The sequence below is a fragment of the Musca autumnalis genome, unplaced genomic scaffold (genome assembly GCF_047663935.1).
Source record: "Musca autumnalis isolate F117 unplaced genomic scaffold, ASM4766393v1 scaffold_1, whole genome shotgun sequence".
Taxonomy (NCBI): Eukaryota; Metazoa; Arthropoda; class Insecta; order Diptera; family Muscidae; genus Musca; species Musca autumnalis.
This window is the reverse complement of record NW_027411644.1, coordinates 267,456,202-267,475,959: the sequence shown is the minus strand read 5'-3', so window position 1 is coordinate 267,475,959 and position 19,758 is coordinate 267,456,202. Positions and strand designations below refer to the sequence as shown.

Genomic DNA, 19,758 nt, shown 5'->3' with positions numbered 1-19,758 from the left:
AAATTCAAGAAACCGAAGGATACTATCATTGCTAACAATTTATTTTAAATATTAAATCGCGAAAATTGCATACAAGCCCAGCTGATACAAAAATAAAAATACGAAAAAAGATTTTTTTATTTGGAACAATATTAAAGAAGTTATGAATATTTTTTTGCATATATTTTTACAGAATTCTTCTTTTTTAAAGGCGCGATATTTAGTCAAACAAACCCTAAAAATATACAAAAATATTTTGCTGATGAGCAACATCACCACGGCAAAGAATAAAGGACATCAAAAATGTAATTTTGAAAAAGTGTCCAATTTCAATCAGATATCCCCATTTATTCTTGAGTCGATATAGCCATGTCCGTGTGTTGTAATCACTCTAGCGTCCACAATAATTGAGCTAGAACGCAATATATTTCCACCAGATTGTGTTTTCGTCATAGGCAAGTCAAGTTAGAAGATGGGCTATATCGGCCCACGTTTTGGTATAGCATCATAAAACGATTTTCGGTATTTTGAGTATTTAGCTAAAATTTTTAAACAAAATAGCTGTAATTTGACATTTAGGGTTCTTTGAGGTTAAGAAACTAATTCACCAAAAACTGTCAACATAGGTCCATTTTTTAATATAACCCCAATATAACGGTACCTCCCGATTTTTGGTATTTTGAGGATTTTAGCTAAAATTTTTAACCGAGCTACCTGTAATTTGACATTTCTCAGTGTTCCCAACACTTCTCCGCAACAACATAGGTCCATGTTTTGGTATAGTCCCCATAGAACGGTACCTCCCGATTTTCGGTATTTTGAGGGTTTTAGCTACATCGTTTGACAGAGCTACGCGTAATTTGACATTTGAGGTCCCTGCAGTTAAAAACTTTTCCACAAAAAATTTTGAAGATAGGTCCATACTTTGAATAGCCTCCATATAAACGATACCTCCCGATTTTAGGCATTTTGAGTGTCTTAGCTACATTGTTTGACAGAACTAAGCATAATTTGACATTTGAGCTTCCCTGCAGTTGCAAAACTTTTCGCAAAAATTGTCAAGATAGGTCCATACTTTAATATAGCCTCCTTATAAAGGTACCTCCCGATTTTCAGCATTTTGAGGATTTTAGCTACAGTTTTTAATTAATTTGACATTTGAGATCCTAGTGGTCACAACACTTCTCCACAAATAATTAGCAACATGGGTCCATGTTTTGGTATAGCCCCCATGTAAACGGCCTCCCGATCTTCGGTATTTTGGAGGGACTTACCTACATTGTTTGACAGAACCACCCGTAGTTTGAAATTTGAGGTTCCCTGCAGTTACAACATTTTTTTTACACCAAATGTCAAGATAGGTCCACGCTTTGATATAGCCCTCATAATAAGGTACCATCTGCTAACGAGGGTATATACACTTCATACGGGCAAAATGTGCCTCATCGAAATAATTGTTTTAGATCAAAATGTATGTTTGGACAAAATCCGTTTTAGACAATTTGGAGTTGAAGAGAGTAACCTATTTGATCCACACTTTGCACATTGTGAAATTTTTAACAGACTTAGATGAGATTCCATTATGAACTCAATCGGTCCGCTGCTTCGGGTACCTCCCTCCCACACAAATTTTCGGAAAAGCTCAGTTTAGGACCTGCCTCTCGAATCGCTTCATTTTTGTTGTTACAAATTGTATCGTATGTCCCCTATACGACGGTACAAGTTTTCATCAGGGGGCAAGTCCATAACCTCTTGAGAAAACAGCATGAAAGTTGCAAAAAAAAACGCCTATGTAGTGGTTGGAGCGCAAGATAACCGTCGAAACGGATCTGCCGTTTCGGTCCAATATTTTGTCCAAACTTAGTTTAAGTTCGAAGACAAGCCATATCGGTCCACTCCTTCAGGTACCTCCCCCACAAAAGTTCAAAAATGTTCGGAAAAATTGTGCGCACTATAACTATTGAAGGAATGACCGATTTGGTTCATACTTTACACATCCTAATAAAAAACATTGTTCCACAACATCCCATATGGGACAAGGGAGATTTCAAGGGAGACTTCTCTCATATCAAAGAGTGCACCCCGATTCATATTAAGCTCAATGATATGGGACCTACTATTTATCGCCGAGTCCGAACGGCCGTGCCTTAAGACACCACTTGTAGAAGTTTTTTCAAGGCTGAAATACTCAGGAAATGTCGCCAACATTACTGAGAGGTATTTTACCACTGACCTTCTCCGTGCAAGGCGGGCGTGCATACCATTGCACCACGGTGGCACCCACACATCCTAATATATCTACCAGATATACATCAGGTTCGAATGGATTCGATGGATTATATTTGTCCCCACCTTCGAGTAACTCCCACACAAATTTCGGATAAATTTACTTTCCTCGAATCGCTTTGATTTTTGCTGAAGCAACTTGCATTCGCTGCCTCAACTACGAAGTTTTATCAGAGGGAAGGTCCCATACTCTATACATACAATACCTCCTCCGAAAGACTTTTTGCACTTTAATCCTAATCCACATTTTTGTAGGGAAGCTCAAATGTCCAAAAAGGACACAAAATTCCGAAAAGGCCCTAAACACATTCCAGGGACGTACGCAGGGGGGGGGGGGGCACTGGGGGCCCGGCCCCCCCCGAATGGTTTGTCGACTAAAATTTTTTGAGCTACTTTAAGAAACTATTACGTTTTTTCACTAAAATAATTTTTTACTTTTGGAATTTTCAAATGAAAACTTAGATTGTTCTGAATGTCTTGTACCCAAAATTTTTCTTTATGAACAAGTTGTCTAAGAAATATTTAAATTTTTTTTTGACAATTTTTCCTATTAGGCGAAGGTCATTTTTTTATTAATTTTTAATTAATTCTCGTTAGAGACGAGCTTACTGACCAAGATGCTTTTTGAAAAAGGAAAGCCGACGATACGAACCCACACAATCACCACTGTGTGACATGCATGTTTCGCCTTTGGTTTAGGAAGGCTCCTCAGACACATCGACTGTGGGGGCGGCTTCGCTATCCTCTAACTTATTTCCTCTTTCAAATGCAAGTTGTTTTTTTACAAAGTTGAATTTTTTGAACCCACGTCTTGAAAACACACATGGAAAAAAGTGTTGTCACGGCGTGTTAGTGTTCAGAACCAAACTCATAACTTCAAAGGCTACGCTAAGCGTTTGTCATGAAAGCCATACAAAGATTTGAACAAAAAATTCAACTTTGTAAAAAACAACTTGCATTTGAAAGAGGAAATAAGTTAGAGGATAGCGAAGCCGCCCCACAGTCGATGTGTCTGAGGAGCCTTCCTAAACCAAAGGCGAAACATGCATGTCACACAGTGGTGATTGTGTGGGTTCGTATCGTCGGCTTTCCTTTTTCAAAAAGCATCTTGGTCAGTAAGCTCGTCTCTAACGAGAAATTAATTAAAAAATTTTTTTGTTTAAATACTCTTTTTGAGAAAACTTCCAGTGAAATCTGTATTACTTCAATTCAAAAAATTACGTGTTTAGTATTGTGCGGATTGGAAGTGCATGAAATGACATGTTTTCTGGACAAAATGTACTATATATCAAGTGTTTCTGTGGAGCATATCTCTAAAACCAATAAGAAAATTGTTTTACTACGTTATTTTTTATTATTTTATTTTATGGAGAAAAATTTATTGTTGTGCGTCATAAAGTGATAATATCTGCTATAAGTAGCATACCCAACTGCATTTTTTTTTCCTATCATTAACAAAGTTGTAGCTAAAAACAACCACAAACAAAATTAATGCTCAAACATTGGTTAAATTGTATTAAAATCTGCTGTAATTTCGGGCTTTAGGCTAACGATAAAAATGTACCTCATGGAAATAATGGCTTTTGACTTCTCATATGTTTCGACAAAATCCGCTTCAAATAATTTAGTGTCGATTTAGCCCAATTCTTTCGGCTGTCTGGCTCGAGCGCATGATAACTCTCGAACGGATCAACCAAACGTTAAAGTCATATCGGTCCACTCCTTTTTTCTCACAAGTCTACCTTTGTCGAAGGTCCAAACCGATTTCTTCGAGACATAGATTAGGTTCGAATATGGATTATATCGGTTCCCTCCTTCCGTTACCTCCCATATTAAATTTCAATATCCGATTTCACCGAAACTTTGAACATCCTAAAATTACTTCCGGACGTACATAATGTATATCAAGTACCAAGAGAGTTCTAATGGACAACAATACTCTCGGGATACTTCCTTCACAAAATTTCAAAATAAGTGCAATATAAGGGCTGTTCAGGAATCCATTGGGCATGTTTGCCAATGCTACTCCTTGCGGTCTTGTTTACAGCGATATTCTATTTTTCGTGGGTAAGTGGATGCTTCCTGACATAACGGTTCAAAAGCTCTAAATCTTACCATGACCAACTAAAATGACGGATTGACACCATAACTATCAAACGGAATGACTTCCAAAGTTAGGTCCACTTCCGAAATGGACCATTCTTGCACGTATCTTCTCCACAAAGGGGCAAAACTTTTTTGCACTCTTATCGAAGTCAAATTTATGATCACAATATAAACATTTATTCGCAACGCTCACAATCGTGAAGTTTTATACCCAAATGTTTCGATATTTTTGTCGGAAAGTGTATACGTCCTAAAAAGACAACGAAATTCTAAAACTCTCTAACTACACAATTTTTAGGACGGAGATATTGGTTATGAAGCTCGTATTCGATCTGTCTATAGATAAAAGTCTATACTTTTAAGACTGATTCTTTTTTACTTGAAGTGCATAATCTTTGGTCATAGTCATTGGAAAGTTTTAAATGTCATCGAGTTCATAAACATCTAATCGTATAATTAAGGTAGAAATAAGGCGGAACAACCATTGGGATATCAGATGGAGTTTTTCCGACTTAACCTATTTTGTCAGGACTTAGCTAAAATGTTGCAGAGCCCGAATGTGGGTTTAGTAGTCCCAAACAGTACTGCGTGTAGAATTCGGAGTATGTGATTCGTAGTTGGTATCGCCCGACTCCTGATAAAAATGTTTTCTGTTCTAAATGCTTGTTCCAGAACCTTCAAGAATCTACAAATTTTACTACTGAAAATGACTATAACTTCTGGTAAAATAGTAAAGTTTTCGTGTTTTATGACATAAAAGAATATTATTTTCTTACAATAGCTTGCAATGTTTTATTGGAAATGTTCGCTACAAGTCTAATCTGCACTCGGGGATTGAGAGTAATTCTTTTTTTTTTGGAGTTATTTATTCCAATTAATTAATGGTATACAAATAACATTAATAGGTTTTTTAGATAGATCTTCTTATCAGCATCAGTCCTCGCGGTAAAATGTGTCCAATTGATAACTTAATAAGGCAAAAATAACACAAAACTTTTTTAATGGGACTATGTACTTCGAAGAATAAAAAATATTGTAAATCTTTAAAATGGAAGCTAAAATGCCAAATAAGAGCTACTGTGGTTAAAAATTCTGGGATACACCAAAACGTAAACCTACATGTGTAATATTCATTTTAAAGATTTTTTAGTTATTGCGTCAATTTTGTTGGAGAATTTGGTTAAAAACTTCAAAATACCAGGCGTAACTTTTGTATGGGGACTATACTGAACGTATTATGATATGCTGCATTTTACTCTGTTCCAAATTTTAAACTTATAACTATAATATTGTAAACTCACTCTCTGTTGAAATTATATACTTTGTGTCAATATTTCATATAAAATAAACTAAAAACCATTTAAAATAGCTTTATGTAACGCTACACAACATTTTTTAATTTCATGATTTTTGGTCAAGTTGTGCCCCCCCCCCCCCCCCCCCCCGAAATGAAATCCTGCGTACGTCCCTGACACTTTCGATCTGTCCGTAGATGAAAGTTTAAATAGATATACACTTCACCCCGGTTATCTACCTCTTTGCTTAACTGCCTTTCCCGCTTAATCGCCTCACAAACCTAAATCCCCAAAGTTTTTTCATATAAATGAGTTCAAACTGTCCCGGTTAACTACTTTTCGATAAGTACCCAATTCGGATATTTGCCCGTCAAATATTTTTCCCCAAAAGGAACATTTAATAATACTTTTATCGGTTTATTACCGGCACTGGTAAAATGTTTTACAGTGTATATGAAATTGATAAGTTGCGGGCGGAGGGTAGGGAATACTATAGTTTCAGTTGTCACCAAACAACTTCATCAGTTCCCTTTTCCGCCGACTCTGTATCGATAAACAGGTTAGTAAGCCATCCAGCAAATTAAACAAAATAAGAAATTTGCTGTATAGCCCTAAAGCTGATTACCCTACAATTTGAGTCGAACTAAAGAATTCATATCAACAACTTTCTCGTTGTTTTACCCCCGCTTATTGAAGCACATTCCTATGTTCGTATTCTTTGCAAAGCAAAGACGACATAAAAACAGTGGTGGATATGAAATTCTTCAGTTCGACTCAAATTGTAGGGTAATCAGCTGTAGGGCCATACAGCAAATTTCTCATTTTGTTTAATTTGCTGGATGGGCTTATTGACCTGTTTATCGATACAGAGTCGGCGGAAAAGCGAACTGATGAAGTTGTTTGGTGACAACTGAAACTATAGTATTCCCTACCCTCCGCCCGCAACTAATCAATTTCATACCCACTGTAAAACAAATATGGACTCAAGCTGAAATAAGCACAAAGATGTATCTTATATATTTTTAGACTTGAAATGAACTATTCTACTATGCACCGTTTTGTTTCTTGACGATTATGTTCTAATTGTTGTCATTTTCGTAAGGTTGAGATGAGATTTTTATAACTACCTATATGAGGTAGCTATGCGGGATTTTCGTAACTGCCTTTCCCGCATAACTGCCTCATTCTTTTGGAATTTTATGGGAGGTAGTTAAGCGGGGTGCAGTGTATATCGGCAAAGCCGACTGATACTTTTTTACTTGATTAACATGTTTGCACAGGAATTTTAGTTGTGGACAGGAATTTTAGTTCAGTTAGTTAGTTTTATGGTGGAGGGTATAAAAAGTTCGGCCAGGTCAAACTTAACGACTTTTTACTTGTTATTATTTATTTCTTTTTTGCTGGAGACCATATTTGGCATTTGTATTTAGCGTGATACCTTTGTTTACTGTTGTTTTAGCTTTTTCATGACCTCAGTCAAGTAAAACTTCAACCTTCTAACTTCCTTCCATGTCCTCTTCGTCCTTTATTTAACCGCCATAAAAGTACCACTAAATGGACTTGTATAACTTCGAAATGTCCTCCAAAAATGTCGCTCAGAAGATTTTAGGTGCGGTTCCTAAAGACATGAAATCAATAAAATCTTGTTTTAGCGGTCCTTTTTCAGTTTTACATGAAACTTGCGTTACTTAAAACAAAAACAAAAAAACAAAAATTGTCTTGTTCTAAATAAATTTGACTTTTCGCGAATCCATTGTGAGAAATTTCAGGAATAATTTTGATTATTGAGTTCTTTCCATAACATAACTGTATTTTGCTTGAGTAGAAAAATTGGAAACAGGAATAATTGACGAGTAAAAATTTTGAGATTTTCTTCGACAATCGATTCATCACCTCCTGAAAATCGTAAAGCACTATAATAATACGGAAGCAAAAATTAAAAATTAAACAATTTTGTAGATTTTTACACTTCGTTCGAGTTTGTTTTTATTATTGTTGTTGTTAATATTAGTAATTCTTAAAATAAAAACGAAAAAAAACAATCTTAATCAAAGATAAATACAACTACAAAGTTATGTTTTGTAAATATTTACATTAATCATCATGCAATTACAGCCAATAGGAAATAGACATCAAATACATCAACAATGGTTCTTTTTTTACAAATATAAATAATCTGAGGACTATGCGGAAGAAATCTGGATTGTTGGGAGAAAAGGTAAAGATAATTATTTTTTTACAATAAATGTCGGTATGTGCAAATTGGATAGTCTTTGTAGTGGTATAACCTGCAAAGAGTTGTGTTGGTCGTTGTTGTTGTTTTTGGTTACAATTAAATATGGTTTTAAAAATTAACGTGTTTCCTTTTTGTTTTCGTTATTTAAAATAATTTTTTTTTTGTATTTGATTTTTATTCGTTTCATGGAATTTGCACTGAATTTGATTCAATGACTTTGTTTGTATGCATCTATATGTACGTATGTATGTATGTGAATATGTGTGGGTGTGTCTGCATGTACAGGAAGTATATTTTTTGAATTTTCATTAACTATTTATTTATTGTTTGTCATAAGTTGGGTGAATTTACCGGATCACAACAGTTGTGGTAACCTCCATTGACATGGGATTCTCTGTTAAAGCCACAGATTCTGTAACAGCGCTACGCATACCGCCACCAATATTATTATTTGAATTTCCAATGCCCAAAAAGCCACTGGTCATATGTCCATCCCCATCACCACCAGCACCAGTTCCAGCTGCTGCACCAACGCCCACACTACTCAATAGCTTTAGGTCACCCTTTGATATATCGGCATTCTTTCGTTTCCGCCGCGACTGTCCACCTCCTGTTGTATGACCATTAAGAGCAATATTAGTGTTTTCTTTATAACGGCATAATAATTCTTGAAATTCTTTACGGAAATTATCATTCAGCCATCCATAGAGCAGGGGATTCGAACACGCCGAACTCATGCCAATCATGTGACAAAAGGCATATGCCACCAGCATGCTGTTGGTCACCGCTCCCCGTTTCATGTCTGCATATAAATTGAAAAAGTTTAACGGCAGCCACGACACCCCAAAGATCACAGCTATGCTAATGAGCAGGCAATTGGTGCGTTTCATACGCCGTCCCCGCTCCGTCTTGCGCTGGGATGAGGCCTGTACAGCAACCACGGTAATGCGACTTTTTAATTTGTTATAAATGCCAAAATAGGCAGCCGACACTATTAGTATGGGCACCAAGTATTGGACGCACAGCGAAAACATGGAATAATAAAAGCGGCCATGATTCAGTGGCCAATCTTCTATGCAAAACGAGACACCGTGTATGCCGAGTTCCTGTAGAACGGGTGGAATGTCAGCATGTATTAGACGTTTATAAATAAACATGGGAGATGCCAGCAACAAGGCCAGCAACCAGATGCCTGCCAATATGGATATGGCTCCCACAAACTGTAAACTGTCACGTGTTGGATAGACAATAACCTAGAAAAGACAAGAATGAAGAAACAGAGGCAAATTTAAGTCACAACTTTTCTACTTAACGCATAATAATGATGTTATAAATAATTTTACTTTAATTAAAAGGAATTTATTTTAAGGGCACAGCACAACCTACCTAGTCGGCGGTGGCAAGGCAAACTTGGTAAATTAAAATATGTAAATATGTATAAGTATTTCTTATGCGGTCCTCTTGTTACGTCAATCTAATGAGATATCTACGTACGTATGTACGTACTATATTTAGGACTAAAATAATATAGTCTGTAAGGCTTAATACTCGCTAAATTCTTCTTAGTGCTGAAAATTAAATTTTAGAAAACAAAAAATTTAAGAGTTAATTTTGCTATGTCAGTAGTACACAGATTATAGAAAGTTTAAAGTTATGGCCCATCCCAAAGATTTGAGGCCTTGATGTTAAAAGGGATCATAAAAGGGATCTCAGGTTCATATCGTCTAAGCCCTTAACAATTTCAATTTACTCTCGGAGAGAAATTTGTAGCTCTTGTCATTAAGAACAAAAACAGTGAACACGTAAAATCCATCTGTTTGATAATAGGGTCACTGCTGGTGGGTAGGGTTAAATAAGAACCTTGCTTTGGAAATAAGTATTATATGGTGTAACAAGTAAGAACGGCGTTAAGTTCGGCTGGACCGAAGTTGTTTTACACTCCACCACGAAGACTAAATACCAAATTTCAGATATTTCGGTGAAACAATGTGGCTAACCTTCGGGAGGTACCGTTCTATGGCGGCTATATCAGAACGTCGATCTATACCGAGAAATTTCTGACGAAAAGTTTTTAGACTCAAAGAAATAACGAAATAACGAAAATCAAGAGGTACGCTTTCATGGCGGATATAACTAACTGATAATTAACTTCTGGAATATTTTATAACCCCATGGAAGACTAAATAACAAATTTCAATGATTTGGGTGGGATATTGGCGTCACAACCTTCAGAATTACGAAAATCGAAAGGCACCATTCTATGGTTGCTATATCGAAACGTGGACCTATACCGACGAATTTCAGTCGGAAAAGTTTTTACCTCCTACAGACTTAGAATGTTACCCTGATCAAGAATATACACACTTTATAGGGTCTCCGATGAATATTTCGATGTGTTACAAACGGAATGACAAATTTAATTATACCCTCCATATTATGGTGTAGGGTATAAAAAAGCACTAAATTTGGTACACATTATTATTGGGTGAAAGAATAGAACAGGGATTCCGAAATTTTGAATGAGGATCACTGTTGATGTGTAGGGTTGAGGCAAGAAGTTCACCATGGAAAAATGAGCTATAAGAGTAGGAAAAGTAATAAATTTGTTACAATTTGGTATTGGATGAAGATATAGATAGAAAACGTACTAAATTACACTATGCAACACTGAAAATGCAAACAACTTCTAGCATGCATTTTTTGAAAGAACATATTTAGACTACAAAAACCCTAGTAGGGTTTTGTCCTGTCAGATCCAGTTTGGATTTCATGGCCTCATCTAAACCGGGCTAAATCTACACTTTTTTGTTTTGCATTTATCAGGCCTTTATCTCAGAAACGAATAGGAATTTGGCCTTGCTGTCTTTACCAATATTTTAGCCCTAAATTAGTAGAACTTATCTTTTGAAAAACCACATAAGAAAAACTCCATATAGGGCATCAATATCTATACAATATAGCAAATTTTACATAATTGCTGAAATTCTGGTCAGTATCAGCTAAACTATTGGGAGTTGATCCAAGTAACTTTTTGAACAAATCTTCCAAATAAAGTTCTCAACAATTCTTTAGAACATTTTGAAACTCTAAAAGGCTTACTTCATGTTGTTTCAGCGGTATTTTGCATCATATCTTTTACAACACGCATTTCAAACACAGTTCACACCAACTGTTTATTCTCCCATTTCGGATTTCACTACATTGTTGACATTTTTATTAAATCGTCGTTGAAAAATGTACTGAAAACAATAGGATAGAGGCATTTTACAACAATGACATGTTCTGAAGACTTGTGTATTACATTCCAGGGAATATTTTTCAGAAAGAAAATATTCAGAAAAAATTAACAGCTTTGGAGATACGGTGCGAAATGTATAAAAATTGGGGCATTTTTGCATATATTTTGAAATCTGAAGCAATAAATGTAGTTTTTCGAGTTCATTATTTCTCCAAATATTTTATTATTGTCCTTACCTACAAATTTGCTTCAGAGGTCAGAAGAAGATTCGCATTGGTTTCAGAGATATAGCCCCGAATTTTCTTAAAAACTCAATATTTAACCATGTTTAGATGGGGCCATAAACTCCGAGCTGGATGTGACACAATAAAACCCAACTAGAGTTTCTTGTCGTTTGGGTCTGTACTTTCAAAAAATCCTCAGTTCGAATTGTTTGCACAAGATCACTTACAAAATGTTGCACAGTGTTATTGGGGGAAGGCCATTGACCGTAATGTCAAGTGTAACATGTTAAGATAAAACAAGTGAGCCAAGGCTATAGTCGGGTCGGGCCCGACTATGTGATACCCTACACCACTACCCCTGTTCATAAGCTTTTGACTAATAAAATTCAAAATATTAACATTGGGATAGCTTAGCGCCTTTGCTCTGAATGTCTTCAATAACACAGGTCAATTTTTTGAAACGCATTTAAATGCATCGACTGTACAACCCAAATAAAAAATGGAAAAGTGGGATGTATGCCAACCATCAATAGGGTTCTTTCTCTGTTAGACCCCCATCAACCCCCAAAATTTTGTGAGGATCCGATCAAAACTTCGTAGTGTGATTCCAAAAAATAGAAAAAGGGATGCATTACCGACTATTGCGATATCTCTGTTGTTTGACCACCTATGACAACCTACTTCACATCGTTGTAAAGGTGATATTTTCTACTTTCCTTGCCAGGTTTTGCTTTCGATATACCTCCTACAGAAGGGGGATATTATCTTTGAAATAAAACGTTGGTATTTTTATACCCTACACCACTATGTGGGGAGGGTATTATAAGTTGATTTTGGCCAAAAAGTTTGTAACGCATCGAAATAATGGTCGTAGACCCATACTTATATATACCAAAATGAATGTCTCGACGAGCTGAGTCGATCTGGCTATATGTGTCCGCCCGTCAGTCCGTCCGTCTGTCCGTCTGTCCATCTAAACCTTGTAATCACGCTACAGGTCGCAATTTTGATCGGATCGTCACGAAATTTTGGATGTTGAAAATATGTTTTTTGTCACATTCCGACCCCTGAATAATATCCGACCATTATCAAAAATCAAAAGGTTTTTCCCTCTGTGGGAACCCAATTACACCCAAAATGTCGCGACGATCCAATTAAAATTGCGACCTGTAGTGTGATTTCCAAAAAAGTGGAAAAATGGGATGTATTACCGACTATTGCGATATCTCCGTTATTTGGATACCTACGCCAACCTGCTTTACATCATTTTAATGATGGGATTTTTTACTTTAATTGTCAGACTTTGCTTTTGGAAGGTCCCGAACCAAAGCTGCGATATTCGTCATTATTATTAAAATCGTAAAAATAAAAAGTTGGGTTCTATTAGCCGCTGTTGCGATATATTCGTTGTTTGATCACCTACGAGAACCTACTTTACATCGTTAGAAAGGTGATATTTTCAACTTTCATGGCCAGGTTCTGCTTTTGGTATACCCCATATATAAGCTGAGATATTCGCTTTGGAAAAAAAACGTTGTCTTTTTATCCACATAAGTTTGTTGCCAATTCCGACCCCTAAATATTATCCGACCATCACCAAAATCAAAAGGCTCCTTCCCCTCCGGGACCCCCATCAACATCCAAAATTTCGTGACGATCCGATTAAAATTGCGACCTGTAGCGTGATTACAAGGTTTAGATGGACAGACGGACGGACGGACGGACTAACGGACGGACACACATAGCCAGATCGACTCAGCTCGTCGAGGCATTCATTTTGGTATATATAAGTATGGGTCTACGACCATTATTTCGATGCGTTACAAACTTTTTGGCCAAAACCAACTTATAATACCCTCCCCACATAGTGGTGTAGGGTATAACAATAATAACGTGGAATAATAATTTGATAATGTGGCTAAAACCTGGAAAATATGGAAAATCGGGGTCTATATCAAAACGTAAACTTATAGCGACAAATTCCTAGGGGCTAATTTTCTACTCCCAAAGAAGACTAAATACGAAATTTTAGCAATTTCGCTGTCATTACACGGTCCGACAGTCAAAATTTCAACATTAACCGGACTATATACGTCTAAAACTATAGTTGACCTTTCAAAAGGTATTCAAATTTCAAAGGACAACATTCATTGGTGTCATGTTAAAGTGGAGAGTATTGGCTTTATATAAAAATTATAAATTATTGAATTCAAGGGTTACAAGGATATCAAAAATGTTAGTGAAAAATTAAATGCTAAAAAATCCTTTGAAATATGTTAATATCCTAGCTTTTTAAATAAATATTTACATGAAATTCTTCAAAGAAATCGAAATAATTTATTCCATATCACTGTGCGACATGAAGAAAAGTTAACCATATTCTGACACCGCAGCTTGATAGAAGACTAAAAATAAAAAGACACATGTCCTGGCGTTTTCCCCATCACTTCCACTTTCGCGGCTATGGGCCCCCAAAGTTTTGAGGCCTTCTTGTCAAAAGGGATCATTTTATGTGGCCCATATCTCCTAAGCCGCTAGGGATTTTAATTTGCTCTCGGAGGCAAAATTGTAGCTCTAAAATATTTTTAAATAAATATTTATAAAACAAGTAAAGTATCGGCTTTGCCTACAGAGATATACCATCCGCATGTGTGTATTGAAACGTTCATCTATTGACAATATCGAATCTAATACCGGCTACGCAAATTTTAATGCCCATTTTGGAAGTATGAACTTGTCGACAAAAATACATATTTAGTTTGATGCTCAAAAGTGTTGCGCAGGATGTACTGGAAGAAATGGACCGACTAGTCCATTTTTGAAGTGGAAGATGGGAGTAATTCCTGTCGATAGAGGACCACATCGAGCAGATTCTAAACTGAACTTTGAGTGGGAGAAACCTCATCTACGTCTGGTAGAAATTTCACGATGTCCAAAGTGTGGATCAAATCGGTTACTCCGTTCAATAGTTATAGTCCGGCCATTAGAAACAACGTCCTAAAAGTCCCCATCGAGCCCATGTGTGCAAAAAAAATTATTCGGGGTCAAAGGTCAAAATTTAAGGGTTTTTAGGTTTTCGGATATATTTTTTGAAAACGGTTGATCTAATCAAAAAGTGACTAAAGTAAATATTGTAGACAGAAAAATTATATACAAGTTTGACACTTATAATTTTTTTCTTAGAAGGAACCATTCTTGAGATATAGCTGTTCTAAAAAACACATGATTTTTATGCACTTATAAGGGAAATATGCACATATTCAGACTAACCGGCTAAAATAAGCGAAGTAATCAGGTCTGTCCCCCAAAAAATATATATTTTCTTGGAGAGCGAAATAATAGCTATCTTCTAAAAAAATTCCAACAAAATCGGAGCGTGTTTAGTAGAGTTATTCAATGTTAGAGTCATTTTATGCAAAAATAGCCCATTCAACCCACGTGTATAATCGAAAGCCCAACGGGAACGACCCCAACGAAAACTCTCCGATTTTTTTCAAGTTTTGTCCGAAGGTAGGGTTTGTTGCGCTGATTACGGAAATGTATAATTTTCAACGGTTGCGGATCCGGTTCGCCGGTTATTAGACCCGAAAGGCCAAATTTAAAAACCGGGTTAGACCCGGTTCTACTGAACCGATTATGCAAAGTGGATATCTTTTGAAAGCTTACGGAAGTATCTAACACATAGTGTCGTTACTTTAACCGGTTCGCCTCATAATGTACTTACGCGGCTAATTTTTTATTTGACCTTTAGATCGAGATATCTCGAAAATGGTAAGTCTTTTTTAAGAATCATAAAGAACAATCTTTTAGACAATTATTGAATCTACAACTCTTATTTTAGCGGACTTTTGCTAAGTATTACCGTTTTTGAGAAAAATTAAAAAAAACTGAATAATGCCTCCAAAAATGACCTTTGACCCCGAATAACTTGTTTTGCACACATGGGATCGATGGGGACTTTTAGAACGTTGCTTCTAATGGCAAACCCTAGCTATCCACCAAAATTCAGCTTTGTGGGAATTTTTGCTATTTCCCCCTTATACGCATGTCTATTTTGACCGGACTATTAACGTGCTTTCAAATTTTCCGAACATTTTCGAACTTTTGTCGCTGAGGTACCTGAAGGAGTGGAATGATATGGCCCATCTTCGAACTTAAACTAAGTTTGGACAAAATATTACGAAAACCATATTTGGGACCAAATCTGTTCAACTGTTCGAGAGTTATCGTGCGCACTAGCCAGACAAACAGACGGACGGACATTGCTGAATCAACTCCAAATTGTCTGAAAGAGATTTCGTTAAAGCTTACTTGGGGTCTAAAACCAGTATTTCGATGAGGCAAATTGTGCCCGTATGAAATTTTAATATCCTCGTTAGCATAAATGCTTAGGCTATAAAAATAACTTACAAAGCTAGGATATTGTAATTTCGCGAGGTGTTGCTTTACATAGAGGATATTATCAATATAGGGTCGCAAATGGTTATTTCGATGAGTTACAAACAGAATGACAAATTATGGTAAAGGGTATACAAATATGTAGGTAAAAACACGTTGAAGCTAACGAGGTTTTCTTCTTTGCTATTCGATTGCTGGTTAAACCATTCAGATGAACGACATCTATCTAAAGTAAAAGTAGAAGAATACAAAATGAAGATTACACTTATAATGTAATATGGAAATCCAACGAGTTCCGCTTCTATTTTTCTTTAATTTTTTTCGTATCTTGTCTAGAATTCCATCTTACTTTCGTACCTGCGAATTTCGGTTGAATATAAATTTGTAGAAAATATGCCAATTAGGTAAGAAAGCTTTTTTTAAGTTTGATTCAAATAAAATAACGATTATGGAAATATTTTGAAATATAAGATCAGATATCACTTGGAATTGGTCGGGTAAAATTGTATGTTTAAAATTTTAAAAATACCTAAAATCGGGAGGTAGCGTCCTATGGGAGCTATATAAAAAAGTGGACCTGTACCGACAATTCTCTCTTGGAATATTTTATACCACTAACGAAAACTAAATGTCAAATTTCAGCCATTTCAGTTGTATAATGCGACTAAAATCATCAAAATTACTTAAATCAGGCGGTACCGTCCTATGGGGGCTAAAGCAAAAAGGGGACCTGTACCAACAATTCCCTGTCAGAATATCTTGTACCACCAACGGAGACTAAATGTCAAAGTTCAGCTATTTCGGTTGGTTAATGCTGCTAAAATCATAAAAATTACCAAAATCGGGATGTACCGTTCTATGGGAGTTATACCAAAATAATTGATTTGTTCCAGTACTGCAAGAATCTACTAATTTTTACTATTTTTTCCGATAACATAAAGGAAAAAATGTTATCGTAGTAAAAAATAGTAGCTTCTTGCAGGTTCTGGAACAGAGCAAATATGTAACAAGTAAAAAAGTATCAGTCGGCTTTGCCGACAGAGATATACCCTCAGCCTATGTGAATTGGAACTTTCATGTACGGACAGATGAATGTATTTATGGTCTTTTCAGAATTTTGTGGCCCTTTTTGGACATTTGAACTTGCAGATAAAAATGTGGATTATGATTAAAAATCAAAAGTGTTGCAGGGGAGAGAATGGACCGAAAGTGGATCTTATTTTGAGACTCATATCTTTTCGATAGATAACGCGTCCACTAGTCATTTCAGTGGGTTATCGTACAACTTTTGGACCAGTATGCCAGAAAGAATGGACTTGTCCACGGAAAACATAATATGGCTGTAAACAGGACCACAAAGAACATCATACATTTCCAAAGGATCTTCGAACAGACCCTAAACTACACTTGGACACAAATGTTGAACTTTTGTGGGGGAGGTATCCTAAGGAGAGGACCATTTTAGAAGTTAAACTAAGTTTGGACAAACTATGACGAATACCAAATTTTGGACGTAATTGGTTGATCAGTTCGAGAGTTATCATGCTCTCCAGCTACTACATATGGTGCCATAGGGGTTTTTTACAACTTTCGGGCTGTCTCGCAAGAAGTATGAAAAAAACTTTTACCGTTGTAATTGAGACAGCGATTGCAGAAAGTTAGTCAAGAGCAGGTCTTAAAGTGGACTTATCCAACATTTTGTGTGGGAGGTACCCTCTGGTAGATATATTAGGACGTGTAAAGTATGGACCAAATCCGTCACTCCCATCCCGGCGCACAATTTTTTCCGAACATTATCGAACCTTTTTGGGGGAGGTACCTGAAGAAGTGGATCGATATGGCTTATCTTCAAACTCAAACTAAGTTTGGACAAAATATTACAAGGCCAAATTTTGGACCGAGTCGACAGATCTGTTCAGGAGTTAACTTGCGATCGAACCACTACACACGGTGCCATAGGGTTTTTTAACCTTTCTAAACAGAACTTTTCCGAAATTTTTTGTGGGAAGTACCTAAAGGCGTGGACCGACTGAGTCCATATTGGAACCTTATCTATGTCTGCTAGAAATTTTACGATGTGGAAAAGTTATCGGTTGCACAATTTTTCAGAACATTTTCAAACTTTCTGGGGGAGGTACCGGAAGGAGTGGACTGATATAACCCATCTTCGAACTTAAACTAAGTTTGGACAAAATATTACGAAAGCTAAATTTTGGACCAAATCGGTTCATCCTTTCGAGAGTTATCGTGCGCACCAGCCAGCCAGACAGAGAGATAGACAGACGGACGGACATTGCTAAATCGATTCACAATTGTCTCGAATGGATTTTGTCCAAACATCGTTGGGGTCTAAAATCATTATTTCGAAGGAAAGTGTATATACCCTCGTTAGCATAAATGCTGAGGGTATAAAAATACAAAATGAGAAAATATATCAAAACATGAAGTACAAATATCAATCTAAAGCTACTCTTACGAGGGTCACTAAAAACCTTCTGGCCTAGGCAACAGGCAGTGTCGCCAGGCGTCATTTGACACTTTTTTTTTAAAAAAGTTTAACAGTTTTTAGCCTAAGTACTCAGGACAGTTTGACATACGACCAAAAACATAGTTTTTGAACGTTTTTACAGAATGGCGATTGGTGCTATTTTTCGGGTTCCATGATTCGCTACCGGGATCCATATTATAAACGTCTTTTGAAGCGCCGCGATTGTATTTTTTTTTTTTTTTTTTTTTTTTTGAAATTTCTTGCACCGATGTGGGGATCCAACGAGAAAACCCCTATTTTTGTCACCAAGTGTTCATGCAATATCAAAAGTTAGTTGATGGAATAAATGCCCAAGGATGCCTCTATCTCACGGTAAATGTAGCACTGCGTTCTTACATTATTCGTGCATTTTGGCGAGTGTCGGCCACGATTGAATTCATTATACCAGTTTTTCATACTGCCATAGGATTGATCGATGCACTCTTGCCGTGATTATTCACGTCGGAAATTGTAAAAAATTATCGGACGAAAATGTTCACAAGTAAATTCCATTTTTTTGCAAAGTGATTTTTTCAAGTCACTGAAAACAACTCAACACATGGTCGTACGTGAATTGTTCAACTTTCCCAAAAAAGTGTCAAGTGGCGCCTGGCGGCAGAAGGTTTTTTAGTGACCATCGTATCATAATTATGGATATACATACAATAAAACATCGACTTTTGTTTTCTGCACGCTAGATCTGCATTTTTTCAAACTGTGCCATATAATGGTATCTCCCGATTTTCGGTATTTTGAAGCTTATGGCCACAATAATCCATCGAAATTGCTAAAATTTGATATTGGTAGATCCACGTCTTCCACTATCCCCCATAGTAGCGTACCGCTTGATTTTCGGTATTCTTAAGGTTTTAGCCACATTATCTTACCGAAATATCGGAAATTTGGTATTTAGTCTCCTTTGAGTCTAAACTTTGCGGCAGAAATTTGCCGGTGTAGATCGACGCTTTGATATAGGCCCCATAGGACGGTACCTCCAGAATTTCGGTTTATTGAGGGTTAGGTACATTGTTTTACCGAAATTGCTTAAATTTGGTATTTAGTCTTCGTTATAAACGAAAGGAAACTAATTGTTCCATTTTACTTCAAAAATCGTGTTCCACCTAAAAATTAATATTATTCATTAAATGTAATACAATAAGTGTTGCATTAAAGATAACACTAAAATTCATGTGTATTTATTGTAATATTAAAGTTTCTTGGAACACTTTACTAACAAACAGAATAGAACATATATTGGCTGTGACATGCACGCCACAGTTTTGATTATAATTTAATATTTTTCAATTTCTATTTGTATTTGGATTTGACATTATTGAAACTAAAATAATTCTACGAAGTAGTTTGTTTCAGTTTCAAATGATAATGCGAGTTGTTAATATGTATTTTATTGCGCTTTTTCGCTAGACAAAATCCATTAAATATTTACATAAATTTGAAACCCAATAAAA

General features: G+C 36.2%; 1 protein-coding gene across 1 annotated transcript in view; it reads right to left on the bottom strand.

Moving 5' to 3' along the window:
- Positions 1–7,617: 7,617 nt before the first annotated feature.
- Positions 7,618–19,758, bottom strand: part of NPFR (Neuropeptide F receptor) — a 151,859-nt gene continuing 139,718 nt past the window's right edge. Inside the window, exon 5 of the mRNA XM_073961132.1 lies at positions 7,618–9,155. Coding sequence (XP_073817233.1) covers positions 8,250–9,155 — 906 coding nt within the window. The 3' untranslated portion in view covers positions 7,618–8,249. The remainder of the gene's footprint in view (positions 9,156–19,758) is intronic.